General features: G+C 39.9%; 1 protein-coding gene across 1 annotated transcript; it reads right to left on the bottom strand.

Moving 5' to 3' along the window:
- Positions 1 to 2,841: 2,841 nt before the first annotated feature.
- On the bottom strand, positions 2,842 to 6,640 carry LOC134528931 (uncharacterized). Its single transcript, XM_063362600.1, has 4 exons — positions 6,144 to 6,640; positions 5,858 to 5,958; positions 3,992 to 4,096; positions 2,842 to 2,925 (listed from the first exon to the last, which is right to left on the bottom strand). Exons 1-4 carry the CDS (start codon positions 6,376 to 6,378, stop codon positions 2,842 to 2,844), a joined length of 525 nt encoding a protein of 174 aa, XP_063218670.1. The 5' UTR covers positions 6,379 to 6,640.
- Positions 6,641 to 27,190: the final 20,550 nt, after the last annotated feature.

The raw sequence follows: 27,190 nt of genomic DNA, 5'->3' as shown, positions 1-27,190 counted from the left end.
GCAAGAAGTAATTAAAAATACTTTAAAACATTGTAGATGGTTGGTTATATTAGGTAAGTATAGCTACATTAAAAAAAACTGTAAAATCATTTTATGGTTGCTTAGCAAATAACATTTTAATATGTAGCTATCCAGTGCTAGGAAACCGTTTACATGATTTCACAGTATTTTTAATGTAGCTATCCTTACCAAATCAACCATCCACAATGTTTTGAAGTATTTATAATGTAGCTAACATATCCTAATTGACCATTAGTTTTCATGAGTTGCATATTTATTTACAATAAACAAAAAAAAAAAACCGAAGATGTACGATCGGGCGTTTGCCTCTCGTCTGTTGAAAGAAGGCTTGCCAACGTGAGTATTCGGGTATGTCCAGAAGGATGAGTGAATCGTAGGCTTCCCGCGTTTTCCATTGTTGCTTGTTTACAAGTATTATTATGTTGTTTTTTTCGCGACGTAGTTGAACGACTACATCACGTAAAAAGAAAATTACGTGAGTTCCTACTGTTCATCCTTTTTCCCGGTTTGTTAGGTCAGGTCAGCTACATTATAAATACTTTAAAACTAAACAACCATTAAAATTAATTTTTATTATTTTTAATGTCCGTTCAGTTTCAAAGTATTTATACTGTAGCTGACCTGACCTAATCCACCTTTGTCCCGTTTTGTTATGTCAGGTCAGTTACATTATAAATACTTAAAACTATACAAGTAAAATTAATTGATATTATTTTTAATTTCCGTTTATTTTGAAGTATTTATCATGTAACTAACCTTACCTAATGGAAAATTTCTGTTATTTAGGCATTCACGCACACACGGCAAAATATAAAATGGCGTCTGTTGAATGATTACATAGGGCTTGTATTGCAAAATAAGAACGGCGATATCTCCAAAAGTAATTGGAATTTTTAATCTCCGCAGGCGGTTTTGAAAAGAGGACGTAAAAGAGCATATAATGAAAGTTATTTCATATTTGTACGATTTTTTTTGGCGCTAATCCGTACAATACATATTTACCCAGTAAATTTGCTACTTTACTGAAAGTGATCATACCTAACCAACCTCTGAATTTATTTGTAATGTGATTTTACAGAAGCCCATAATAATTGCAAAAAATATTACCATAATCACCAATATCCACCCATGTGAAGCGGTATTGGGCATAACAAGCTGCCATCAAAACCATACTGAAATATCCATGGTAGTTGTGGAATGCAGTACCACTGTTAGGTGGTGCTGCGATTCTGACATGTTTGCCGTCCAATGCCCCTAGGCAATGTGGAAAATTATAAATATCCCAAAATCCCTTGGAAATATTTTTCCAGTCTCTTCTGTTTGGCTTTTTCAAGTAGCCTGGCTGCAGGGCTTTGAATATTGCTTCAGTTGTCTCATGCAAAATCTTGTACATTGTGGACAGACCAATCCTGAAATTCCAAGATGTCGTCTTAATGCTGTCTCCATGGGCCAAGAAGCTGAAACAATTAGAATAATTGTTCCAAACTTATTAAGATTACATATATAAAACGTATAATTTCAAGTATTTTCTACCAAGCATAAACTAAAAAATAAAATATTTAGGTATCCTCAAAAGGCACATTTCCATCCTCAATGTTGCTGCCAAACGCAGTTCTGTAGGAAGAGGAGCTCGGATACTTGACTTCTTCGTAAACGGATCAATTAAATGTAGAAGATTGTTGAACTGAGCCACCGACATTCTTGTAAATTTTAAGAATTGCTCGTGATCTATAAGTTTCAACTCGTGAAATAGGTTCGCGTATGTACCTTGTTGCTGCCGCAGCCGCAAGATTGGCCGCACCCACCATCTCCTTCCAGCATTTTTTCGTTTACGTTTCAATCTCTTGAATCCTGAGCTCAAAAATTGATTGCAGGAGCTCAAAAATAGCATCCACATTAACACTTCTTCCAACTCCATTTCAAAATCAACAATATTTGGTACTTTACAGAAGAGTCTAGCGACAGCAACTACCTTCCTGCAACTGCCGCACCGCTTACGCTCGTTCCGGGGCCGGCTGCCGCATCGCTCACACTCGTTCCGGGGCCGGCGGCACGATCATATATGTCATCTGAAACTTCCATTCGTCAAATATGGCCTCGTGGCTGAGCGCTTAGCGGCGCTATCATCTAGTCGTAAGGTTGCCGGTTCGAATCCTGGCAGGTGCAAATTTTTCTTGTACTTGTAAAAATAAATACGAGCACGTATAATTTCAAAAGTAATAAATATATTTGAATAATGAATGCAAATAAAAGTAAATTTATTAATTAAATTGTAATTTTCAGATAAGGACATAACTAATGGTCAATTAGGTTAGGTTAGCTACATTATAAATACTTTAAAACTTTGTGGACGGTTGATTTGGTTAGGATAGTTACATTAAAGATACTTGGAAATCAAACATCCAGGGGGTAGGCGCTCCCGATCGGCCAACTTCGGAGAGGATCGGCATTTGCTGCCAGTTGCAGGACGGTAGCATTGCTGTCGCTAGACTCTTGTGTACTTTACCGCCACAGCGCAAAAAACAAACAAACAATAACAAATCGACTTACTACATTACCAAGTTAACAACCATACATTTCGATTTAACAGGTAGTTCACTTGATACTCGTAGTTTTCAGTTACGTCACGCTCGCTCTTTCTTATTGGCCAAGATTTCTTACGGGTCCGTGTATTGTAGAACGAGAAAAATACGGACGGAACGGAACAATACTCCGTTTTCGTCTCCGTTTCCGTCTATTCCGTTTCCGTGTCATTGTGGAACGGGCCTAACAGATGGCGTCACAGTGAGCTCTTGAGCGTACAGCCTATTGCGCGTGCGCCTAGAGGCGTGTATTCACAGTGCGAGGCTGCTCGCTGCGAATGCCTCGCGCCATCTGCCTCAGGGTGAGGCATACGCTCTTCAGCTAGTTTGTAACCACGAACACTCATTGCGAGCACGCGAACCACCCGCATTCGTAGTGAAGGCAGTATGCAACATGTCTCTTGGTTCTAGAAATGTGCAAGTTGCTGCCGCTGCTTATATTGTGATGGCGACGATTATTGGAAAAAAACAACGGAAAAAGCGACGTAAGCGTTGGTGGGTCAAAAAGTTGTATCAAACTCGGTTAGAATATGGGAACAGACTCCTAGAAGACGTGAGATTTGAAGAAGACGTGCCAAATTTCTTGCGAATGTCCAAGCAAGATTTTGACCATTTACTTACATTGATAGAGCCTGCCGTGAAAAAACGTGACACGTACATGCGACGTGCTATTACCACCAAGGAAAGATTAGCTCTTACTCTGAGATTCTTAGCTACTGGAGATTCATTTACAAGTTTGCAATACCTCTTTCGTATATCCAAACAACGAATATCTGTGATTGTTCCAGAAGTATGTGATGCACTGATTGAAGCCCTAAGGGACTACATAAAGGTAAGAAAACAATTTAGGTACTTCAAAAGATTAATATATTGTAATGTTTAACAATGTAGCTTGCATATTACAACATTTCATGTTATTATCTTTCGTCAGTCAGGTAGTGTAGTAAAGTGTCTTCTTGTTGAGGAGGCCTTGATTCAATTTCAAGTACAGCATCGGAAGGTGGAGGCGTAGGAGTTGGATGGTAGGTACTTCCAGACGAACGCTGTGTGGGCGTACTGAAAGAACTGTAGTACCCATAAGTATTAAGGACGTTGTGATTGGGGGTAAATTCTCCAATATCTGCTCTGAACAACACATCTGATATTGCCCTCTTCACATGAGGTAAAGTGTTGGAGTCATATTTCCTCAGTTCACTTGCTACATGCATTCCAAAGGTTTCATAGTGGTCAGTAGGAGTAGCCGATGTCTTTTTCAAAATGGAGTATGCATCAAGTAGCATTTCATTTTGTGCGTTGTCAGCATCATTACGACGTTTTCTTTTCCTAGCTTGGGAAATGTTAGAAGTAGGCGCCGTCGCTGTACTCGTAGACGCCGCCGTTGCAGTTACAGACGCCATTGTTGTATTTGTAGACGCCGGTGGTTCATCTTCGGCAATAGATTCATCATTGTATGATTCTTCTCGATTTTCCTCAGGACCCCTTTGCGTATTAGCCTGTAACCAAAAAAAAAATTGTAAATACAATGTTGGATAGGGTGCGGCAGAATGAACTCCCCGATTAGCAAAGCTAATAAGGAATAGTCTAATTAAAATAAAGTATAATTTTTTAAACTCAAGAGCACATAATATAATGCTTTTACATGTTTTGGTTCTATTCAAGTCATTATACTATTACATCTATGATTCTGCAATAATTTGCTTCCAAAACGTCTTTCTTCCCTGCTATTGTTAATGGTGAAAGCTGTGTACTGTTCCAAAGGGTCTCTTCTCCATATGGCCAAAACAAACATGGCTGTTGAAGAAATGTGGCTTTTTACATAAACAAAACGTCCTCTTTGTCATTACGGCTTCCATGTTGAATTGTTATGCTTTACGTATTAAGTGATTCAACGTGACCTTTGTCCTCTGTTTACAATGCCAAAATGTCTCTTATCCTCATTATATACTTTTACAAAAGTCTCTCGTCCTATTTACTTGTACAAAATGTCCTATGTCCAACCTATTTTTTCCTTTTACACTCACAGTTTTGAGCGTAATACATTATCACTGTAAATATAAACAGTATTACAACCTATGTCAATGTTGTTCATGATTTAAATGTTACCAGGATCTAAATTATTTTCTAATACGTTTTGTGTGATTATCCACAAGTTTTGCGACATGGACAAGGGACATATTGGAATTGGTCTACTCAAATACTACCCACTAGCAGGTATCCCTGTTCTTTTAAATTGATAATGTATTTTTTTTTTTTAGGTACCCTCTTCTAATGAAGAATGGTTAGCTGTAGCAAAGGAATTCGAAGAAAGGTGGAACTTCCCTCATGTTATAGGTGCAATGGATGGGAAACATGTCCAGCTTCAAGCACCATGGAACAGTGGAACTGAGTATTACAATTACAAGGGTTTCTTTAGTATTGTGCTCTTTGCATTAGTTGATGCCAACTACAATTTTTTGTATGTTGATGTTGGCTGCCCTGGTAGATTTTCAGATGGAGGCGTTTTCAAACATACCCAATTGTACAAAATGTTAGAAAACAAGGAACTGAACATACCGAAACCAAAAGCAGTGCAAATTCCTTATAGTATTAACGTTCCTTATTTCTTATTAGGTGATCAAGCATTTGAGTTAAATGAATATACTATGACACCATTTAAAGGTACTCAACCAGTTGGTTCTATTGAAAGAATTTTTAACTACCGCCTATCCAGAGGACGTAGGGTCGTAGAGAATGCTTTTGGAGTAGCTAGTTCTGCATTTCGGGTTTTGAGAAAACCAATACTACTACAACCCGAGAAGGCTAAGAAAGTAGTTTTAGTAGTTGTATATTTACACAATTTTTTGCGAAAACGATCTATCACAAATCCTATCTACACACCGCCTGGTTTCTTAGACAGAGAAGAAAATGGTCAACTTATTCCGGGTACATGGAGAAACAACAATGAATACGGTGGCTTGATCCCAATTGGACAGACACCTCGAAGAGCAAATCTAACATCCAAAAAAATCCGAACCCATCTGGCTGAGCACTTTGCCACTAATGGCTCAATTCCATGGCAAAATGACTATTAATGTTTCCCGGGAACATGGAAGACCAACAAGGAATCCGGTGGCTTGAAAAAATATGAACCATCTGTCTGAGGACTTTGCCACTAATGGCTCAATTCTATAGCAAAATAACTACCTATTAATGTGTGTTGTTACATCCTTATTTTGTAAGCTTCAACTACAGAAATGTTTTGTAAATGTACTTACATTCTCCATTGTATCGAATGTGTCATTTGGCGTGTCCTTATCAGAAAGAAAGTCAAACAATGTATATCCAAACCATTGTGACTTGTAAACATCTCCTTGGCCTGTAACATTAAAACCTCAATTACGTTCTTGCCAATTTAACTTCCAAAATACATTGTATTATACAGTACACTAAATGATAACAAAACATCTGATCCTGTCATTTGAGTTTTTAACCAATTCAACTCACATAGTAAAATTCCAAAATACATTGTATTATGTAGTAAAATAATGATTATAAACATACCAGATCCTGTAACTTGACTTTTCTTTTCCCTTGACCTTTCACGTCGGTAAGAGCCCAACAGAGACGTCATCTTCTTTTTCAGATCTTTTACAGAAACATTCATTGATAGCGATATTTCGCGCCACAAGTCTTCTCTCTTGTGTTTGTTATAGTATTCAGGGTGTTTCGAGTCCCACAGTAAACGTTTCGTTTCATAACATTTAACTAATTGTCCGATCATTTCATGATTATCCATGATGACAGTTTCGTTGTGGAGGCTTGTTGAGTTTGCAGTGCAGAATTGTGTCTTGTACGATGCGAGGCAGACAGCGCAGGTATTCACTTGACGCACAGCTCGGGGCGAGGCACCTTTGAGCACTGCTCTTCTACCGACAAGCACACGGCTCGCCTCGAATTGTGCGACGCGAACGCCGCGTAGCGAGCACACCCGGTATTCACAGTCCGAGGCAAAGCCGAGCCTTCGCCACGAGGCATTCGCAGCGAGCAGCCTCGCACTGTGAATACCGGGCTTAGTTCTAATATTTGTTGCGTGTAGCGATTCTCTGTGTGCAGAGTGCAGTGCAGAGAGATATACAAAATGAAGTTACATTTACATGTAGGCATGTAGCATCGGTCGCTATGTGAGTGTGTTAGTGCTATACAAACTGTAGTATATTATAACTCATGCAACGTGACTTTTACGATTGTGCGAACAATTCCAAGAATTCAAAAGTTGGCCTTGGTAAGTCAAGTGCATCCAGTTATCTGCTCTGCAGTTTAAGCACATGTAATGTTGTTCATAACGTCTGTGCATGTGCCTGTTTCCATGTTAAAATCAGTCTCTGCAGTTTACACAATACTACATCTACAGTCTACAATCAATCAATTATATATTAAATTAATTTAGGGTTGTGCGAATGTTTGGTAAGTTACTTAGAAATCTAAATTTCGCCACTTTAATTTCGATTTCAATTAGAATTTCAGTTATCTAAATTCGTAAATAAGCGAAATATTTCAATCTAAACAAATTTTTGATAGCTTAACAAAGTTCGTTCCTTTTAATTGATTCAGAAAATAAATTATTCCATGTATCCCATACAGCACACAATGTTTCAGTAACATGTCTGTGATATTGCAGTAACATTACTATGTTTCGAATAGATTACATTTCATCTGTCATGTTTCTGGAATATTTCATAAACATTTCATTGGCCACATAGTACTCATGTCTATAAATGAAGTTTCAGATACATTTCAGCAAGATTCGTTTGGCAATATTACATTGTGGTTGATTCTGAAATGTATCTGAGACATTATATTGAAACTTCCCATCATGCTTGTTGGCACTGAAGTTTAGAAATCTTTGTCTTTGTGTATTATTTCTTGTTTTGGCGCAGGATTTTGGTACTTGGATTTTTATATGTGGTGAATAAATTGTAAGTTTTAACATTATTTATTTCATGTTAGTTTACTTTTTTTTTGTTTTTACTTTCGCACTTAAGCAAGTACCGGTATAGAAACATTCTTTGGTAAATATGTATTGTACGGATTAGCGCCAAAAAAAATCTTACAAATATGAAATAACTTTCATTATATGCTATCTTACGTCCTCTTTTCAGAACCGCCTGCGGAGATAAAAAATTCCAATTACTTTTGGAGATATCGAATTTTTTAATATTCATTTTTTGGCGAATTTTTAAAAAAAAAAATTTAAAAATCCGAAAATACCTTTATTCTGTGCTCTTTAACTTCCTCTTTTCATTAAACCCAGCGGAGATCAGAAATTCCAAATACTTTAGGAGATATAAAATTTTTTAATTTTCTTGATGTGCACTGATGCGGCGTTGAGCGGGAAGCCTACGATTCACACATCTTTCTGGACATACCCGAATACTCACGTTGGCAAGCCTTCTTTTCTTAAAATTAGCAAGAAGTAATTAAAAATACTTTAAAACACCGTGGATGGTTGGTTATATTAGGTAAGTATAGCTACATTAAAAAAACTGTAAAATCATTTTATGGTTGCTTAGCAAATAACTTTTTAATATGTAGCTATCCAGCGCTAGGAAACCGTTTACATGATTTCACAGTATTTTTAATGTAGCTATCCTAACCAAATCAACCATCCACAATGTTTTGAAGTATTTTTAATGTAGCTAACATGACCTAATTGACCATTAGTTTTCATGAGTTGCATATTTATTTACAATAAACAAAAAAAAAACGAACATTCACGATCGGGCGTTTGCCTCTCGTCTGTTGAAAGAAGGCTTGCCAACGTGAGTATTCGGGTATGTCCAGAAAGATGAGAGAATCGTAGGCTTCCCGCGTTCACCATTGTTGCTTGTTTACAAGTATGATTTTTTTTTTTTTTTCGCGACGTAGTTGGACTACATCACGTAAAAAGAAAATTACGTGAGTTCCTACTGTTCATCCTTTTTCCCGGTTTGTTAGGTCAGGTCAGCTACATTATAAATACTTTAAAACTAAACAACCATTAAAATTAATTTTTATTATTTTTAATGTCCGTTCAGTTTCAAAGTATTTATACTGTAGCTGACCTGACCTAATCTACCTTTGTCCCGTTTTGTTAGGTTAGGTCAGGTCAGTTACATTATAAATACTTAAAACTATACAAGTAAAATTAATTGATATTATTTTTAATTTCCGTTTATTTTGAAGTATTTATCATGTAACTAACCTTACATAATGGAAAATTCTGTTATTTAGGCATTCACGCACACACGGCAAAATATAAAATGGCGTCTGTTGAATGATTACATAGGGCTTGTATTGCAAAATAAGAACGGCGATATCTTCAAAAGTAATTGGAATTTTTAATCTCCGCAGGCGGTTTTGAAAAGAGGACGTAAAAGAGCATATAATGAAAGTTATTTCATATTTGTACGATTTTTTTTGGCGCTAATCCGTACAATACATATTTACCCATTCTTTTATGCGTCTTCGAAATGTGTAAAGCTGTAGGTTAAGGAATGTCTTTTTTTGTCGGTATGCTTAACATTCCCGTGCCATATTTATATGTGCGCTGTTTTCAGTCTGATTTTTTAATTTATGTGATGCATTAACAGGATATTCGCGATTTAATAAAATTGCGAAAGCATCTAATGAGTTTTCTACTTACTGTAGCTATATATGGTCGTTGACTGTAGAACACGAATGCTAATGTATGGGTTATTTATTATCTTTAGTTAAAAATCACACAAATATAGGCTTATAGGTTCCTAAATATTTTGGTTTTAATAGCATTTGATTAAACCAATTTATTTCGGGCTTTTATAATATACTTAAGTAAATATATTTCATAACCTATAATATGTAGTTAAGGGTAATTAATGTTTATTTACTGTGCACAACACATAAATTAATTATGTTGTGTTTATTTTAATATAAATATTGAAGTGTTTTATTTGAAATAATTTACAATTCTACTGGTTAAGTAATAACTTTTATTATGTTACGTTCTGCACTCTGTAGTACTTACATCGTATGTTGTAGGCCTACGTATTACTATTAACGGAAATTTAATAAAGCCTGCTATTATATCTGGCTTGTCATAAATGTAATTTATTGTAAGTGAATGCACTAGGCCTACACATATAATTAGACAGCGGTTTCATTAATTGCCATTTCGCTTAACAAAGTTATTTCTGCAATCTGGCCTTCCAAGTCTTCGAGTTGTGTTGTACTAAGCATAAGCATCATTGGTTTTTCTATTTAAATTAGTTTTTCTTATGCTAAATTATGGTAGTAACCAAGTATGTTTAATTTGGAGAGTTTGACAAAACCTAATTCCATCCATTATATGACAATAAAGAAAACACATTAAATGATGATTTATTAGATTACATGTGTATAGTTATGTAGTGGTAGCAATTTAAATAATGAAAATAAACATTAAATGTGCGCTACAAAGGATAATATTGAGAATCTGCTCAAAAAATTACTAGAAATTTTAGAGTATTATTGCACAAAAACATGGGCTGAATTGTAATGATGTAACATCACAGGCACTGTTCACACAGACACTTATTAGGAAATCATTAGGATTTAAATTTAAGTTTTCTTTTAAAACTTTGCTTAAAATGTGTTATTATACAATGTCATGTATTTGCATTAACCAGACACCATTAAATTGATTATTAGGAATGTAAATAGCATGTTAAGAAATTCATAGAAATGCATAGGTTGCATAGGTTCATAGAAATGCATAGGTTGCAATACCAATTTGTCCATTTTAAGATGCTTTCAGTTTTGAAATTTATCATTGGCATCAGAAACTTTTTTTTTCTGTTTGCATGGTAATTTAAAAATAAATAATGTAACAACTTAGTGTCTACATGTTTAAAAATCTCACATACATGTCATAATTGACCTGAAACAAGTTAAAAATAATTGTTTTTTCTTCTTTTTTTTCCAGAAAAAATCTCCAAGAACATCTGCATAGAGAGTCAGTTAAAAGTTTCATATATATATATATATATAGTTTTTTTTATTAAAGTCTACTTCTCAGACTATGTTGTTATTTGTTATTGAAAATACCCCTTTGCATCTTTGCCTCTATTGTTAAGTATTCAAATGGAAAGAACCTGGTTTGACCTGGTGTGGCTTTCTGATTATGGTTATACATGGTTCTTAACTTACTTCAGGTGCATTCTTGGCTGGTTTCATAACATAGATCATAGAAGTTACAATCCAAAACCCTATTGTCTGTTTGAATAAGTTTCTCTATCTCTAATGACTTAATTGTTGACGAGTTAGGCCAAACTAGCTACCTTCTATTTTGTACAAAGTATAACTCGCCATTCATATTATTTTAAAATTTTGTACTGCATATTACAAAATTATTTATATTATTTGTTTACAATAAATTTGTGATCTCATTTGAATATAGTTTGTGTGGAAGTACTGTTGTGTTAATATTATTTTGTGTATTTACTTTGAAAATTTGGATTTTAGAGACCCTATATACTATTGCCATATTGTATTTGTTGTTTTATCCTTAGGCTATTTAGTCAATTTGGTAGTATTAAAATACAAATATAAAACCTAGCTTAATCCACAAACTTTAGGTAGATTAACATGCTATCTATAGAAAAAATTAAGGAAACCAGATTTTTTATGGACTGCCACTATTGTATCTTCAGCAAGTCACTGGCCACTCAATGTTAGGGAAGCTGGATCAATTTGAGCTCTTGTCTGATACAATAAGTCTTTCAATAAGGGAAAGTGACATTACAATGTTAAAGAGTATTTCTCATTGCACATTTGTTTCATTCCCATTTATATTCCACTACTACACCACCATCTCACTTCATTTAGGCTGGTCAGACAAGTTTTTTGTTTAGTGAGGACAGCCGATTCTAGTCCAGTCTCATTTATGTTGAGCTTGTGTGAAATGGAAAACAATATGTCGATTATAAAGCTATATGATGAAATTGTATTAAGACTGCATTGTTTTATATTTAGACCCTCTGTAAATTAGTATATGTGTGTTTAAGAAGAAAAAGACATTAATTATAACATATAATTGTTACATGTCTTTTGAGGGTTTTCAAGCGCACATTTTTTCTTGCAAATGTCCAAAAAACAAGCACCAGCCATATATACTTACTATAGCATTAAATAAGGAGAAAAGTACATCACAATACGAGCACAGGTCAAGTCTCATGGCTGTTCATTATGTTAATACCGGTTTCCTGTGCAACATACAAGTAGGAATTTTCTATTATAATATGTTAGTGTATTGTATATAGGTATATTATTTTTTTATTTCTATAACATTTGTTTGAGGTTGAATGCGATTTTTTTTCTTGTGTGTATCAAGTATTTTAAGTTAATGTAATACCACATGATTATCTAGACCACTGATACCGTACACAATAACAGTGTCGTGATTTTTGAGAATGTCAACATCTGGAATGCAATAGAAAACCATACCCAAATTCTCAAGACATTGTTCAAATACAGATAAAGACATCGATGGACAAGTGCTCATTTATGATACTCAAAAACAAACTTGAAGTGGCCATAACACATTGGGTTGTGAAAATTATATTTTAAAATGCTCAGTAATCATGTCTCCTATGCAAGTGGGGTTTGGTTGTTATGGATTAAGTAAATATTAGCATACTTTCTGTGCTGAGCATAAGGAGATCACATCCAGATAGCTTGGGGAGCCTCAATTTAATTTATTCATTACAAGATGACATTGTCATTGTATTTAATAATGGAACCTTTGTGCATTAGCTTGTCCCTTTTTCCCCATGTACTGATGTAGATGCATGCCTGCCTGCCACTATATCACATTCAAATTCCCCATTAAAATAAAATGCAATGGACAGGAACCATGGACACCAATGCTGGGCTACCTATTACATTCATGTAAGTTTCATTCACTTTGCAAGCATACTGAAGACTTATTTAAATTTTACTTTTATAACCATAATTTGTTTTTAGAATAATAAAATAGTTTGTAAAATTAATGTTAGGCAAGTCTGGTACGCTGACCTGGGAAAACATCTGATGTCTTTATTAATTAAATTATTTCTTTAACTTGGTTCATATATATATAAATTATAAATTAAGCTCAGTAGGGTGGAGAATATGGTTTCATTAATTTACCTGAATTGTTGGATTTTGTCGGCAGGCCTTTTTAACATTACATTAGAAATTATAAGTAAACTTTTAATTATTGTACAAGCCAAATTATTAAGTAATATATGTAATCAATTATCATTACATTAAAAACGACAAAAATTTACATTCTATGCCCTACCAGAGCACATCTTTAAAATAATTTCAAACAAAATAATATTACAATATCTATTTTTTTATATAATCAAAAAATGACACATTACTATAATGGACAAGCAAAACTTGACGAAAACAAGAAGATACGAACAAGATCATATCAATCCACCGATTAACACTTTCTAAGGGTGTGGTCAAGGGGCATTATGCAAAAAGTGATCAAGAGGAAGTGTACGAGGGAATGCTGTGATGAATTGGAACACAGTCACTGCACTTCACTGCAACTAGCTGACCAATGCAGCTGTAACATTATGGTATCTGTTAAAGTGCAATACTCTTTTAAATTATAAATATACCCTCAGTCATCCTAATTTCCAGAGGTATTTTGGGTCACATGATACATTTTATATGTATTTCAGAACATTTATGGAAATATTTCGGTTAAATGTTTCAGAAATATTGATGGGACATTAGTGGAAACATTTCAGAAACATTACCATTTGATGTTGCAGGGAGGTTTCATTGAAACATTTCAGAAACATTACCATTTGATGTTGCAGGGAGGTTTCATTGAAATATTTCACAGGGCGGACATTTCGACGTTTCTGAAATATATCCGAGATGTTTCAGGTAGGTTGCGAAATGTTTCAAACATGTTACAATGTTTCAAAAGTTATATTTCTGAAACATATCTGTAACATTTTGTGCTGTATGGGATTCTAACCACATTCACATATGCAAGTAATGCAAACAATATACTACCTATTTGAAAAGATTTATATTAAGATTTATTTACATGCTATTTAAATAGTGTGCGTGTTTATTTTTGCTCTTCAGTGAAATCGCAATAAAGTGTAAACAAACATGGCCAACAATGTGAATCGCCAGGTACTATTCAGTCAGACGCTGACAAAATTTTTTTTTTTTTTTTTTTTTTTTTTTTAGTTGTTTGTATGGTTAACGGCTTTCGCCCACAACCAGAACTAAATCATTCCAATCTTAATCCTATCGTAGCAATCAATTCTCTTACTGTAAATTAACACCCATGCCTTACCCGGGACTCGAACCCAGTGCCCCTCGCACCGTAAGCCGGTGTGCATCCGACTACGCTACGGAGGTCGGCGCTGACAAAAATAGTATTGCACTAATGTTGTGCCATTGTAACAAAATCATGTAACATTTGAAGAAAAAAAATACCTGATGCATTTGTGCTATCAAACAGCAGAGTACATATTAACTTCTGAATGTACGATTTTGAAATGTACAGTGGTCAACTTTATTCATATTTTACTCACTTTTTCTCTGTGTATTAAAATGTTTATAATATAGGTGGTGTCAATAAATAAAGGCTGGATTCATCTAACAAGAACTTTCGTTTTCGTTTCACTCTCGCGAAACTTAATAATTTTCTTTCGCTTTCGTTTCGTGGGGGAAAGGTTACAATCGCACAATCCTATAAATATATGTTTTAAATAGATGCAAAAAAAAAATTAACCGTTTACTATAACTAAGCTAGTAAAATCTGTTAAAACTGATAATTGTGTTAGCATAAGTTAACTGGTATATTTTTTTTTGGTATGATTATTTTTTAAGTGGTAACTATCATGGAATACCATCATAAATCTGGGGCACAGAAAAGAAAAGAAAAGGCTGCTCGGGACAAGATTTTTAGTCGTGGCCAGAGATATATTACAGGCTTTGTAGTTACAGCTAAATCGGAGGACAACAGATCAGACTTGGAAAAAGTTAATGATAGAAGCAATCAAACTGATGATATTACTCATGGGTTAGATGACAATGTCATGACATGCAGCGTTATCTCCACTGTACACTCTGATAAAAGTGAAAATGCTCTTAGCAGTGTCACAGAGAGTTCACGTGACGACCTTGTAACAAGTGCTAACACAAATGGTGGTAACTTGGAGAAAGAAGTACCCTGCAGTTCTCATGATTTAATGCATAGAGCAGCACCGCAGGAGGATTTTGCAGATGGCCACATCTGATAGATTCAATTGGTAACTCATCTTCAAATCAAACAAACAAAGAAGACCCAATCCGTGGGGGAAAACTGCTGGATTTTGGTATTGGTCTGCTTAAGACAAACCCCTCTTCAAATGATGTTGAAGATGCTGTTCGGTGAGGGCCGAAAGCAAACGCTAAGACACTGCCTACTGATGCAGGAGACCATGCATTCCCTGTCAATATTCTGTACTGCAAATTGAAAAATGGAGAAGTTTTGCCACGTGACTGGCTTGTATGGTGTGATGACAAACAAGCTTTATTCTGTTTTCCTTGCAGTTTGTTTAGTAAGTTACCGCCATCAAGTCGTTCTATTCTGTCGACTTCCATTGGTTGGGGACCCTGCAAAAACTGGAAATGGCTTTATGACAAACTTCCAGAGCATGAAAGCAGCATCAATCACAAAAGCTGCTATGTAGAATGGTGCAGTTTGGAAATAAAGCTGGGTAAAGAAGTTACTGTTAACAAATTACTACTGCGCAATATTCAGTCTCAAGTTGAAGTTTGGAAACAATTACTCTGTAGGTTTCTTGATGTTTTAATATTCCTTGGAGAAAGTGGCTTGGCTTTTCGTGGGGAAAGTAATTTGATTGGCGATCCCAGAAGTGGAAACTTATTGGGAATATTAGAGTTAATAAGCCACTATGATCCATTACTTTCAGAACACTTAAAAAAAGTAAAGGAATCTCAAATGGAACATAGACGACTTCAGGTGCATTATTTGTCAGTAGAAATTCAAAATGAATTAATTGAGTGCTGCGCTAACCATGTTATAGGCAGTATTTTAAAACAGAGAGAAGCTGTGAAGTACTATTCTATCATAGTCGATGCAACACCTGATTCAGCTCATATAGAACAAACAGTCTTCATAATACTGTTACGATCGCGCTTGGCTGCAGTGCATGGCATCGCCGCACTCGTTCGGCCTGTCTGCGCCCCCCTTCCACCCGCATCCTCTCCCTGGTATCTCGTGTCATACCATCTCGCTACATCCTGACCGTCGCAGCGCGCACCTGCCTCAGATCGGGTTACTTAAAAGAGGCCGCACTGCGGAATAAAATGACTCAGACGCCTTTATCGGCGTTCTTAGAGCAGCCACCGCGTCCTTCGAGGACTCACGATGCGTTTCTGGGCATTTCGACGGCGAAGGTCGCGCGATATCTCGGAGACATGCCCGATTGTTCTGGATGGGAACCCAAGGGCTATTTAAGGAGGTTGGGCCGACCTTCGAGTCAGAGAGAGAGAGAGTCTGAGTGGGGAGTTCTCCCGCGGCGGAGTTTCCGAGCGATAGTGCCGCAGGTGCGGCAGAGTGGCGAAGTCCTTGGACGAAGGTTCCAGGGCAGGGAGTGAGTGAGTTCAGTGGAGTCGGGAGTTTCCGGGCGATAGAGTCGCGGGCGCGGCGGAGTCCCGAGTGAAGTTGCGAGCGAGTCGTGTGGGATCTCGGCGAAGGGTGTGACGGCGGCGGCGGAGTGCGGCGACGGAGTCCCGCGGCGGAGACCCACGAGGGGTGCTGCGGCGAGAGTTGCGCCGGAAGTGCGGCCCAGCGAGGTGTGTGAAACGAGTGACTGGGGAATTGACATTTCTTTACGTGTAATTAATTATCTGCCAATTTAGAAGATTATTTGTAAGTGGCAAGTAGTAGTAATAAATAAAACTGTGTGTGTGGAATAAAATCTATTAATTGGGCTATCCTTACGAACCTGCAGGTAAATCGTAACATTTTGGTGTCAGAAGTGGGATAGCCCTAATTTATAGATTTAGGACTCAGTTTTATTATTAGAATAAAAGTTAAGGATATCATTTAGTTTACGAGAATATAGTAAGTGTTTAGAAATTTAGTGAATTTGTAATTTTCTAGAGCTAGTTTGAGTTTACTGTAGTCAGTGATAGTTTTGAATGTAATAGAGTTATTGTTATTTTAATTAGAAGGTTCGTCTAAGTCATTTAAAATTTAGAACAGCATTTAAAAAATTATTATTATTTAGGTTGTTTAATTATTAGTAAATGCTTTAGAGAGAGATGGCTACCGAAGGTCTTACTGACGAGCAATACAAGGAGATAATGGTTGCCCTAGAAAAAATAAGAGCCACTTGGGAGAACTATAACAAAGAAATGTTAGCGAGTATGAAGAACTTTACGGAAGAAATGAAGAGTGGAAGGAAGGAGAGTAAGAACCACCATGAAGAAAAGAAGAGCGGGTCAAATAATAGCCTAGAGGAAATGAAGAAGGGTCAGGATGAACTGAAGCATGGCCAAGAAGAAATGAGGAATGAAATGAAGACCGAAGGGAAGATAAGCATAGAAGAGAAGAACAGCCAAGAGAAAAACAGCGAAGAGAAGAACTGCGAACAGAAGACCAGTCAGGAGAAGAACAGTGAAGAGAATAACAGTGAAGAGAAGAACAGAGAAATGAAGACCAGCCAAGAGGAGACCAGCCAAGTAGAGACCAGCCAAGAAGAGACCAGCCAAGAAGAGACCAGCCAAGAGAATAACAACAAAGAGAAGACTAGCGAAGAGAAGACTAGCGAAGAGAAGACCAGTGAAGAGGAGACCTGCCGAGAGGAGAACAGTGAAGAGAACAGTGAAGATAACAGCGAAGAGAACAGCGAAGAACACTGCGAAGAGGACATTAGCCAAGGAGAGGAGAACAGCCAGGACATGAAGATGAAAGAAGAGCTGAAGAAAAGCATAGAAGTAGTGAAGACGAGTTACAAAGTAAGGAATATTGAACAAGGAGAAATGAAGATAAACCAAAGAGAGAGGGCTAAATGCACAGAAGAGCTGAAGAAAAGCCGAGAAGAGATGTACATGAGTCAAGAAAAGATAGAGAAGTGCAAAGAAGAAACGAAGGAAGACCAAGAAGAGACACAGGAAGACCAAGAAGAGGTGAAGAAGGACCAATAACAGGGGAATAAAGACCGAGAAGAGAAAATGAGAACACAAAGAGTGAAGAAGATGGTGCAAGGAGTAACTGAGTGCAGTCCAGACGATATTCATAAGAACAAAGAGGGAATGAGGAACCAAGAAGAGACGAAGAAGAGCTGGGAAGAAATGCTTTGTGAACGAGTAGCTACGAGAGAACAAACAGAGAGAAAAAGGGAAGAAACAAGCGAACCATTGGGAGGCAACGAGCAATGCTCTCAAGAGTATCGAGTCCGTCCAAGTCAATGGTCGGCCCGTCTCGGGCAGCTGGCTGAACGACATGGGGCATCTGCGACGCAGAAGTGTCGCCGGGTGACAAGAGTAGCTACATCTAATGAGAGAGAGGGTTATCTGGTGAGACTGTACAGCCCGCGATGGAGGAAAGGCAGAAGGCCTAAACTTCGAGTAGCATGGGAGTCTCCTGGAGTAGCATCTCCAGAAGGAGATGCATTACCTGTTCGGGACGAACAGGTTTAAGGAGGGGGCAATGTTACGATCGCGCTTGGCTGCAGTGCATGGCATCGCCGCACTCGTTCGGCCTGTCTGCGCCCCCCTTCCACCCGCATCCTCTCCCTGGTATCTCGTGTCATACCATCTCGCTACATCCTGACCGTCGCAGCGCGCACCTGCCTCAGATCGGGTTACTTAAAAGAGGCCGCACTGCGGAATAAAATGACTCAGACGCCTTTATCGGCGTTCTTAGAGCAGCCACCGCGTCCTTCGAGGACTCACGATGCGTTTCTGGGCATTTCGACGGCGAAGGTCGCGCGATATCTCGGAGACATGCCCGATTGTTCTGGATGGGAACCCAAGGGCTATTTAAGGAGGTTGGGCCGACCTTCGAGTCAGAGAGAGAGAGAGTCTGAGTGGGGAGTTCTCCCGCGGCGGAGTTTCCGAGCGATAGTGCCGCAGGTGCGGCAGAGTGGCGAAGTCCTTGGACGAAGGTTCCAGGGCAGGGAGTGAGTGAGTTCAGTGGAGTCGGGAGTTTCCGGGCGATAGAGTCGCGGGCGCGGCGGAGTCCCGAGTGAAGTTGCGAGCGAGTCGTGTGGGATCTCGGCGAAGGGTGTGACGGCGGCGGCGGAGTGCGGCGACGGAGTCCCGCGGCGGAGACCCACGAGGGGTGCTGCGGCGAGAGTTGCGCCGGAAGTGCGGCCCAGCGAGGTGTGTGAAACGAGTGACTGGGGAATTGACATTTCTTTACGTGTAATTAATTATCTGCCAATTTAGAAGATTATTTGTAAGTGGCAAGTAGTAGTAATAAATAAAACTGTGTGTGTGGAATAAAATCTATTAATTGGGCTATCCTTACGAACCTGCAGGTAAATCGTAACATTTTGGTGTCAGAAGTGGGATAGCCCTAATTTATAGATTTAGGACTCAGTTTTATTATTAGAATAAAAGTTAAGGATATCATTTAGTTTACGAGAATATAGTAAGTGTTTAGAAATTTAGTGAATTTGTAATTTTCTAGAGCTAGTTTGAGTTTACTGTAGTCAGTGATAGTTTTGAATGTAATAGAGTTATTGTTATTTTAATTAGAAGGTTCGTCTAGGTCATTTAAAATTTAGAACAGCATTTAAAAATTATTATTATTTAGGTTGTTTAATTATTAGTAAATGCTTTAGAGAGAGATGGCTACCGAAGGTCTTACTGACGAGCAATACAAGGAGATAATGGTTGCCCTAGAAAAAATAAGAGCCACTTGGGAGAACTATAACAAAGAAATGTTAGCGAGTATGAAGAACTTTACGGAAGAAATGAAGAGTGGAAGGAAGGAGAGTAAGAACCACCATGAAGAAAAGAAGAGCGGGTCAAATAATAGCCTAGAGGAAATGAAGAAGGGTCAGGATGAACTGAAGCATGGCCAAGAAGAAATGAGGAATGAAATGAAGACCGAAGGGAAGATAAGCATAGAAGAGAAGAACAGCCAAGAGAAAAACAGCGAAGAGAAGAACTGCGAACAGAAGACCAGTCAGGAGAAGAACAGTGAAGAGAATAACAGTGAAGAGAAGAACAGAGAAATGAAGACCAGCCAAGAGGAGACCAGCCAAGTAGAGACCAGCCAAGAAGAGACCAGCCAAGAAGAGACCAGCCAAGAGAATAACAACAAAGAGAAGACTAGCGAAGAGAAGACTAGCGAAGAGAAGACCAGTGAAGAGGAGACCTGCCGAGAGGAGAACAGTGAAGAGAACAGTGAAGATAACAGCGAAGAGAACAGCGAAGAACACTGCGAAGAGGACATTAGCCAAGGAGAGGAGAACAGCCAGGACATGAAGATGAAAGAAGAGCTGAAGAAAAGCATAGAAGTAGTGAAGACGAGTTACAAAGTAAGGAATATTGAACAAGGAGAAATGAAGATAAACCAAAGAGAGAGGGCTAAATGCACAGAAGAGCTGAAGAAAAGCCGAGAAGAGATGTACATGAGTCAAGAAAAGATAGAGAAGTGCAAAGAAGAAACGAAGGAAGACCAAGAAGAGACACAGGAAGACCAAGAAGAGGTGAAGAAGGACCAAGAACAGGGGAATAAAGACCGAGAAGAGAAAATGAGAACACAAAGAGTGAAGAAGATGGTGCAAGGAGTAACTGAGTGCAGTCCAGACGATATTCATAAGAACAAAGAGGGAATGAGGAACCAAGAAGAGACGAAGAAGAGCTGGGAAGAAATGCTTTGTGAACGAGTAGCTACGAGAGAACAAACAGAGAGAAAAAGGGAAGAAACAAGCGAACCATTGGGAGGCAACGAGCAATGCTCTCAAGAGTATCGAGTCCGTCCAAGTCAATGGTCGGCCCGTCTCGGGCAGCTGGCTGAACGACATGGGGCATCTGCGACGCAGAAGTGTCGCCGGGTGACAAGAGTAGCTACATCTAATGAGAGAGAGGGTTATCTGGTGAGACTGTACAGCCCGCGATGGAGGAAAGGCAGAAGGCCTAAACTTCGAGTAGCATGGGAGTCTCCTGGAGTAGCATCTCCAGAAGGAGATGCATTACCTGTTCGGGACGAACAGGTTTAAGGAGGGGGCAATGTTACGATCGCGCTTGGCTGCAGTGCATGGCATCGCCGCACTCGTTCGGCCTGTCTGCGCCCCCCTTCCACCCGCATCCTCTCCCTGGTATCTCGTGTCATACCATCTCGCTACATCCTGACCGTCGCAGCGCGCACCTGCCTCAGATCGGGTTACTTAAAAGAGGCCGCACTGCGGAATAAAATGACTCAGACGCCTTTATCGGCGTTCTTAGAGCAGCCACCGCGTCCTTCGAGGACTCACGATGCGTTTCTGGGCATTTCGACGGCGAAGGTCGCGCGATATCTCGGAGACATGCCCGATTGTTCTGGATGGGAACCCAAGGGCTATTTAAGGAGGTTGGGCCGACCTTCGAGTCAGAGAGAGAGAGAGTCTGAGTGGGGAGTTCTCCCGCGGCGGAGTTTCCGAGCGATAGTGCCGCAGGTGCGGCAGAGTGGCGAAGTCCTTGGACGAAGGTTCCAGGGCAGGGAGTGAGTGAGTTCAGTGGAGTCGGGAGTTTCCGGGCGATAGAGTCGCGGGCGCGGCGGAGTCCCGAGTGAAGTTGCGAGCGAGTCGTGTGGGATCTCGGCGAAGGGTGTGACGGCGGCGGCGGAGTGCGGCGACGGAGTCCCGCGGCGGAGACCCACGAGGGGTGCTGCGGCGAGAGTTGCGCCGGAAGTGCGGCCCAGCGAGGTGTGTGAAACGAGTGACTGGGGAATTGACATTTCTTTACGTGTAATTAATTATCTGCCAATTTAGAAGATTATTTGTAAGTGGCAAGTAGTAGTAATAAATAAAACTGTGTGTGTGGAATAAAATCTATTAATTGGGCTATCCTTACGAACCTGCAGGTAAATCGTAACAATACGTTATGTCTACTTGTGTGATGAGAGTAACAAGTATGTCATCTTCGAGAGATTTTTAGCTTTCGTCAATTGCAACCAAAAGACTGGTGCCTCCATTGCGGATCTAATAATTCAGACATTAGCTCATGATCGTATACCCATTGGTGATTGTCGTAGTCAAGGATATGATAATGTCAGCAACATGAGTGGCATGTACAATGGTGCTCAAGCTCACATTAAGAAGGAAAATCCACTTGCCATCTTCTCACCTTGTGCATGCCATAGCTTGAATTTGTGTGGAGTTCATGCAGCCGAGAGTTGTGTTGAAGTTATAAAATTTTTCGGGGTGTTACAGAAGTTGTTCACTGTTTTTTTGCAAGCCCTCAGAGATGGCAAATACTGAAGGAAAATACTGGCTGCTCTCTGCATAGCATGTCTACTACTCGCTGGTCTGCAAGAGTTGAATGTGTTAAGCCTTTTGCAACACACTTACCAGGAATTAAGAAGGCAATTGATCAGGCTCTTGACTTGAACCTTACTGTGGAAGTTCGAGCTGATTTAAATGGTATCCAGAGCTACGTGGAAAATTTTGAGTGCATTTTAATGGGTTCAATTTGGTTTAAAGTCCTGACTTCTATAAATTACACCAGTTTGGTTTTGCAAGCAAGAGATGTTACACTGGATGTAGAAGTAGAAAATATACAGCATTTGATTGAAAACATTACGGCCATAAGAAATAGCTGGGATTAGATTTAGGCTGAATGTAAATGTGTTGCAGAATGTCTAAATATATTACCAGAGTTATCAAAGGACCAATCAAAAAGAAAACGGTGCAGGAAATAGTTTGCAGATGAGAGTCTTTCTGCAGATGCTTTCGAACAAGCCAACCCAGAAGAACATTTTCATTGGCAAGTATTTAATGTACTGTTGGATGCTGTTATTGGAAATTTGACGAAGCGTTTTGAAGCAGCTAAAGACTTGTGTAACATTTTCAGCATCTTGTGGAAATATCCTGAGATAGAACAGGATCAAGTTTGACGTCGTCTGGCCGACGACCACCCCAGAGCCCGACCTGCACCCGCCAGTATACGCTCCCGCTAACGGAACACACCCCTGGCCATGGCCCACCCGAGTCAGGCGACCCGAACAGCAATTAAAGACAAAGCCGCGGAAACCTGAGTAGACAAGAGAAGAACCGTACCCATTCCCCCTGAAACATTAAATGAGGATTTTAGCGACAATAAAATCTCTTCCAGACACACCCGTTTGGAGTCTAGCGTAATGAGGTCACGCCTGGCGCGAGAGAGGCCGAGCCTCCCTCGGACGCCATGCCAGTTCGGCAGTTCAGCGCAGCTCATGGACCGGGGCGGACCTACGTCCCACGGAGAGGCAACATCCTTTGTCTACATTGAAAGTAACGTCCGGTAAATATAGTCACTAATTAACCAAACCCCTTTTATTACTTAACCTCTCCGTGAGTACCCGGTCCCTTTTTTCGGTCCCGGACCTAATCCGGCCGCATCAACTTAAGGACACCCCGCACCACACTTGGTCAGCGGGGCTGCTCTTCAGCATACGGCACGGGCCGTCTCCCGCAACTTACAGAACTTTATTTAAGGTCACGCGCACGGCGCTGACCACAAACCCGCAAGGGAACTTGGACAAACTTAATTGCGGTGCGTGTTTCACCACAGTGGGCACAACACCCGCGCCGAGACATTTGCATACGGGATTGGCCGTCTCCAATCGCCCGCCCCTTAATTCAGTGTATTTTTGTATCCCGTATTTTGTACTGCTAACTTACGTTACCCGAGTAACGAGTGCCACGTAACTTGTGCGCGCCCCCTTAATCCAGTGTATTTTTGTATCCCGTGTTTTGTATTGCTAACGTACGTTACCCGAGTAATGAGTGCCACGTAACTTGTGCGCACCCCCTTAATTCAGTGTATTTTTGTATCCCGTATTTTGTATTGCTAACTTACGTTACCCGAGTAACGAGTGCCACGTAACCTGTACGCGCCCCCTTAATTCAGTGTATTTTGTGTCCCGCCTTTGTGTTACGAAATTACGTTACCTGCGTACCCAGTGAGACGTCTGAGACATAACAGCATCCGAGGCCACGTAACGCGGAACACAAACAATACGGCGCCACGGAATAACAAGTAAAACCCCCCGGGGACCTCTGTAGAGTGTTGTATTGTGTACGACTCGCTCCTCTGAATAAAAGGTACGACACCGCCACCTCAACTCCACGTCTCTTATTTAAAATCATCTCACGCAACACCGCCGCCGGCCCTATTGGGCCACGCAGGGGCACATACATCCACGACCCCAAATTCACGACTAGAAACGAGCTAGTCTGGCGCCCACCCGGACAACACAGATCAAGAACCGCCTTTTCCCACTAGGAGCCACACCGGGACTCGAGCCCGAGACGCCGGACGACGGCAAGTTCGTGAATGTGGAAGGCAAATTTATGAGAAATATAGTGTGGACATAAGTGAGGAAATATGTGAGGAACTGTTACATCTCAAAGTAATTCATCTTCCCAATCTAGGACAGAAAATTCTTCTACCTATTGATTTGCTGAATGAACTGCATGAAATGAAACTGGACAGTTTATTTCCTAACATTATTGTTGCTCTGCGATTATTTTGCACATTTCCAGTGACTGTAGCACAAGGTGAACGATCTTTCAGACCTCTGTCTAGGATCAAGAATGTACTGCGATCTACAATGTGCCAGGACCGTCTGACCAACCTAGGAACATTAGCAGTGGAAAGCAGACTTGCGACAAAATTAGACTTTAATCAGGTCATTGAGATATTAGCTAATCGCAAAGCTCGCAAAGCCCTATTAAAATAATTGTGAATTTGGAACTCTGTGTTCAGGCTGTGATAAGAGTGCTGTTACTTGTACTGTATACTTTTATGTAGGTCCTATGTAAATATTTAATGTTAAATTTTCAACATCTGTTATCTGTGGCCCAGTATAATTTTTACCTCATATTTTTTAAGTAATTTAATTACATTATGTGGAATTTGCAATACATGTGATCAGACTGTGGCAGACTACAGGCTTTCATTTAAATGATTGTTAAATTTGTAACATCTCTTATCTTACTGTGGCCTAGTTTTCGAGTATAATTTACTGTACTCCAAGTTTTATGTAATTTAATTATGTGGAATTCGTGGTGTTTCTGATGCTTATTTCATTGTGTTCGACTTTAATTTGTAAGCCATTTTTCATGTAAATTATTTATGTAGAATTAGTGACTTCCTTGATCAGACTTTGACAGAGTTTATTTTGTACCCCATATTTTTATTAAAATTATTAATGTTAGTATAAAATAATTTTCTGACTTTTAATAACATAAGTACATGCCATTACTTATTTTAAATGTTGTTTTTTAATAAGAGAATAAAAATTTTCCTTTCACTGTTGATAACATTACGTATTTTTAACAGCGATGGGAGGGGGCCCCACTGTTAGTATCCCCTGGGCCCCGGCCTGCTCTCGACGGCCCTGGCTGGAGGTAGCAGATCTCTTGTCAGCAAGCACTCCCTAATTTGTCGGCCACTCAGGACGCATTACGAAATGAGTACAACACTGGTGGATGTGATGGTTTTATTCCACAGCACACACACTTTACAAGCTGTGTTCCGCCTCCTAGCCGGTGTCGTGCGGGAGCCGAAGGCTCGTCCCTGCACACCGAATCCTCGCCTGTCAGCAGCTACTTGTATCTCAGCTCGATGACCTACTGGCATAACGAAGAGAAACTGGGATCGCATTGTGATATGGAAAAAAATACATAAAATATTCGATAATAATTAGCAAAATAAGTGTCAGAAGTTAAACACAAATTAGGGTTTACTGGGTGGTGCGAAACATACAATGATAACCATTTTGGCCTCTGCTGACACGACATTACTAGCACCGAGTGCGCCGCACTTACCTCCCTTATACATGAATGAGGTAGTGTCACCATCCGCCCACATATGGGCTTGTACCACCACAGCGCTGAAGGATTTCCCAATGATGATTAAGTGGCGGCGGCTAGAGATCCTTTCCTCAAAAAAATCTAAGGGAATTAAAACCATTACATTAGGTAGGCCTGAATATTATTAGCTGTGTGTTCTATTTATTTCCATCTCTCTATCTAATATATTTCTATATATCTTGCCATCGCACCAGGTCTCGTACTCGAGAACGGGCGTGTGTCCTAGCAGATATTTGGCTTTAAGGTGTTTCTCTGGGTGGGCGCCAGGCTAGCTGCTCTAACCATGATGTGTGTGTGGGTGTTTCGCCCCTTGCGTGGTCTACTAGGATCGTCGGCGGTACTTACTACAAATAATGTACACAGGTTTTCTGAGACGTCTTTTAATTGCACAGCACGCACTGATTGCGGGCATAGCCTGCTCTGTACGAATGTTTGCAATTACATACGGAGTGACACGACACGTTACAAATAAAGTTACACGACACATTACACTGTAAAACTAGGTAGATTGAAAGTCACTGTTTCCTACGTGATACCCTAATGCCAGTCTCGGTTGGGGTGGCGATTGGAGAAGGCCAATCCCGTCAATTACAAGCCGAGCGGAGGCTGAGCTCACCTGTGTGAGCCGTGGTCCGAATTAAATTTAGCGAACAAGTCTGTTACGCGGTTGATATCGGCACTAGTGTACCTGACACATTAAATAATGTTCTGAGTCCTCGGGAGTCGGCCCGTGCCGTGAAGTGACTACACTGTGGGTCTAAGTCACACGTGAGCAAGACATTGAGCGGCCGGGCGAAGCCCTGCACTGTAAAAGGACGCGGGGGTAGTTAAGGAAAAGGGTTAGGACGATGAGTTAATAGTTACCAGAATGAACAGTTCAGTGAGGACAAAAATGTAGCTCCCCGTGGAACACTAGGTCCACCCCGGTTCGCGAGTCGCGCGGTACTGGCGTCTGGCCCTGGCACGAGGGAGGGGGTGAGCGCTCTCTCGCGCCAAGGTTCCTAAAGTGCCGTTATTCGAAAAAATATGAAACATGAGAGTAAGTTATGATTGTGCACAAATTATATTAATAATTAGTTATAGGAAAATTAGGCGACAGACGGCCTATAATAATTATGCTAATGAAATCTACGTAAAATTATGTTTGAAAATCCAAAGTCACGCTAGAGACTGTTCGTCACTTGTTGATTACTCTAGTGATTGCTTATGCGTAAAAACGTGGAGGCCTAATTTGGTAGACAAAACACTACACTTGATTAAGGCGGAAGGCCGGAAGGGGGACACTCACGCTCATAGATTAACACGTTCCCGCGGCAGTGACCCGAGCACTCCTGCGTCGCACTTTCCCCAGACGGGGTTGGAAAATTATATAAAAATCACTGGTGAGTGGCATATAATAATTAGGTGTGGGGTCAAGCGGTATGGTGGTTAAGTGCCGTGGCAACAGTTTTACCTTAGAGTTGGGAGGCTTGCCTGACTCGGGTTGGTTTGGCTAGGGGTGCGTTCTTA

The sequence above is a fragment of the Bacillus rossius genome, chromosome 2, assembly GCF_032445375.1.
Source record: "Bacillus rossius redtenbacheri isolate Brsri chromosome 2, Brsri_v3, whole genome shotgun sequence".
NCBI lineage: Eukaryota > Metazoa > Arthropoda > Insecta > Phasmatodea > Bacillidae > Bacillus > Bacillus rossius.
Note: the sequence above shows the minus strand (reverse complement) of the source record. Positions and strands in the feature narration are given on the sequence as shown.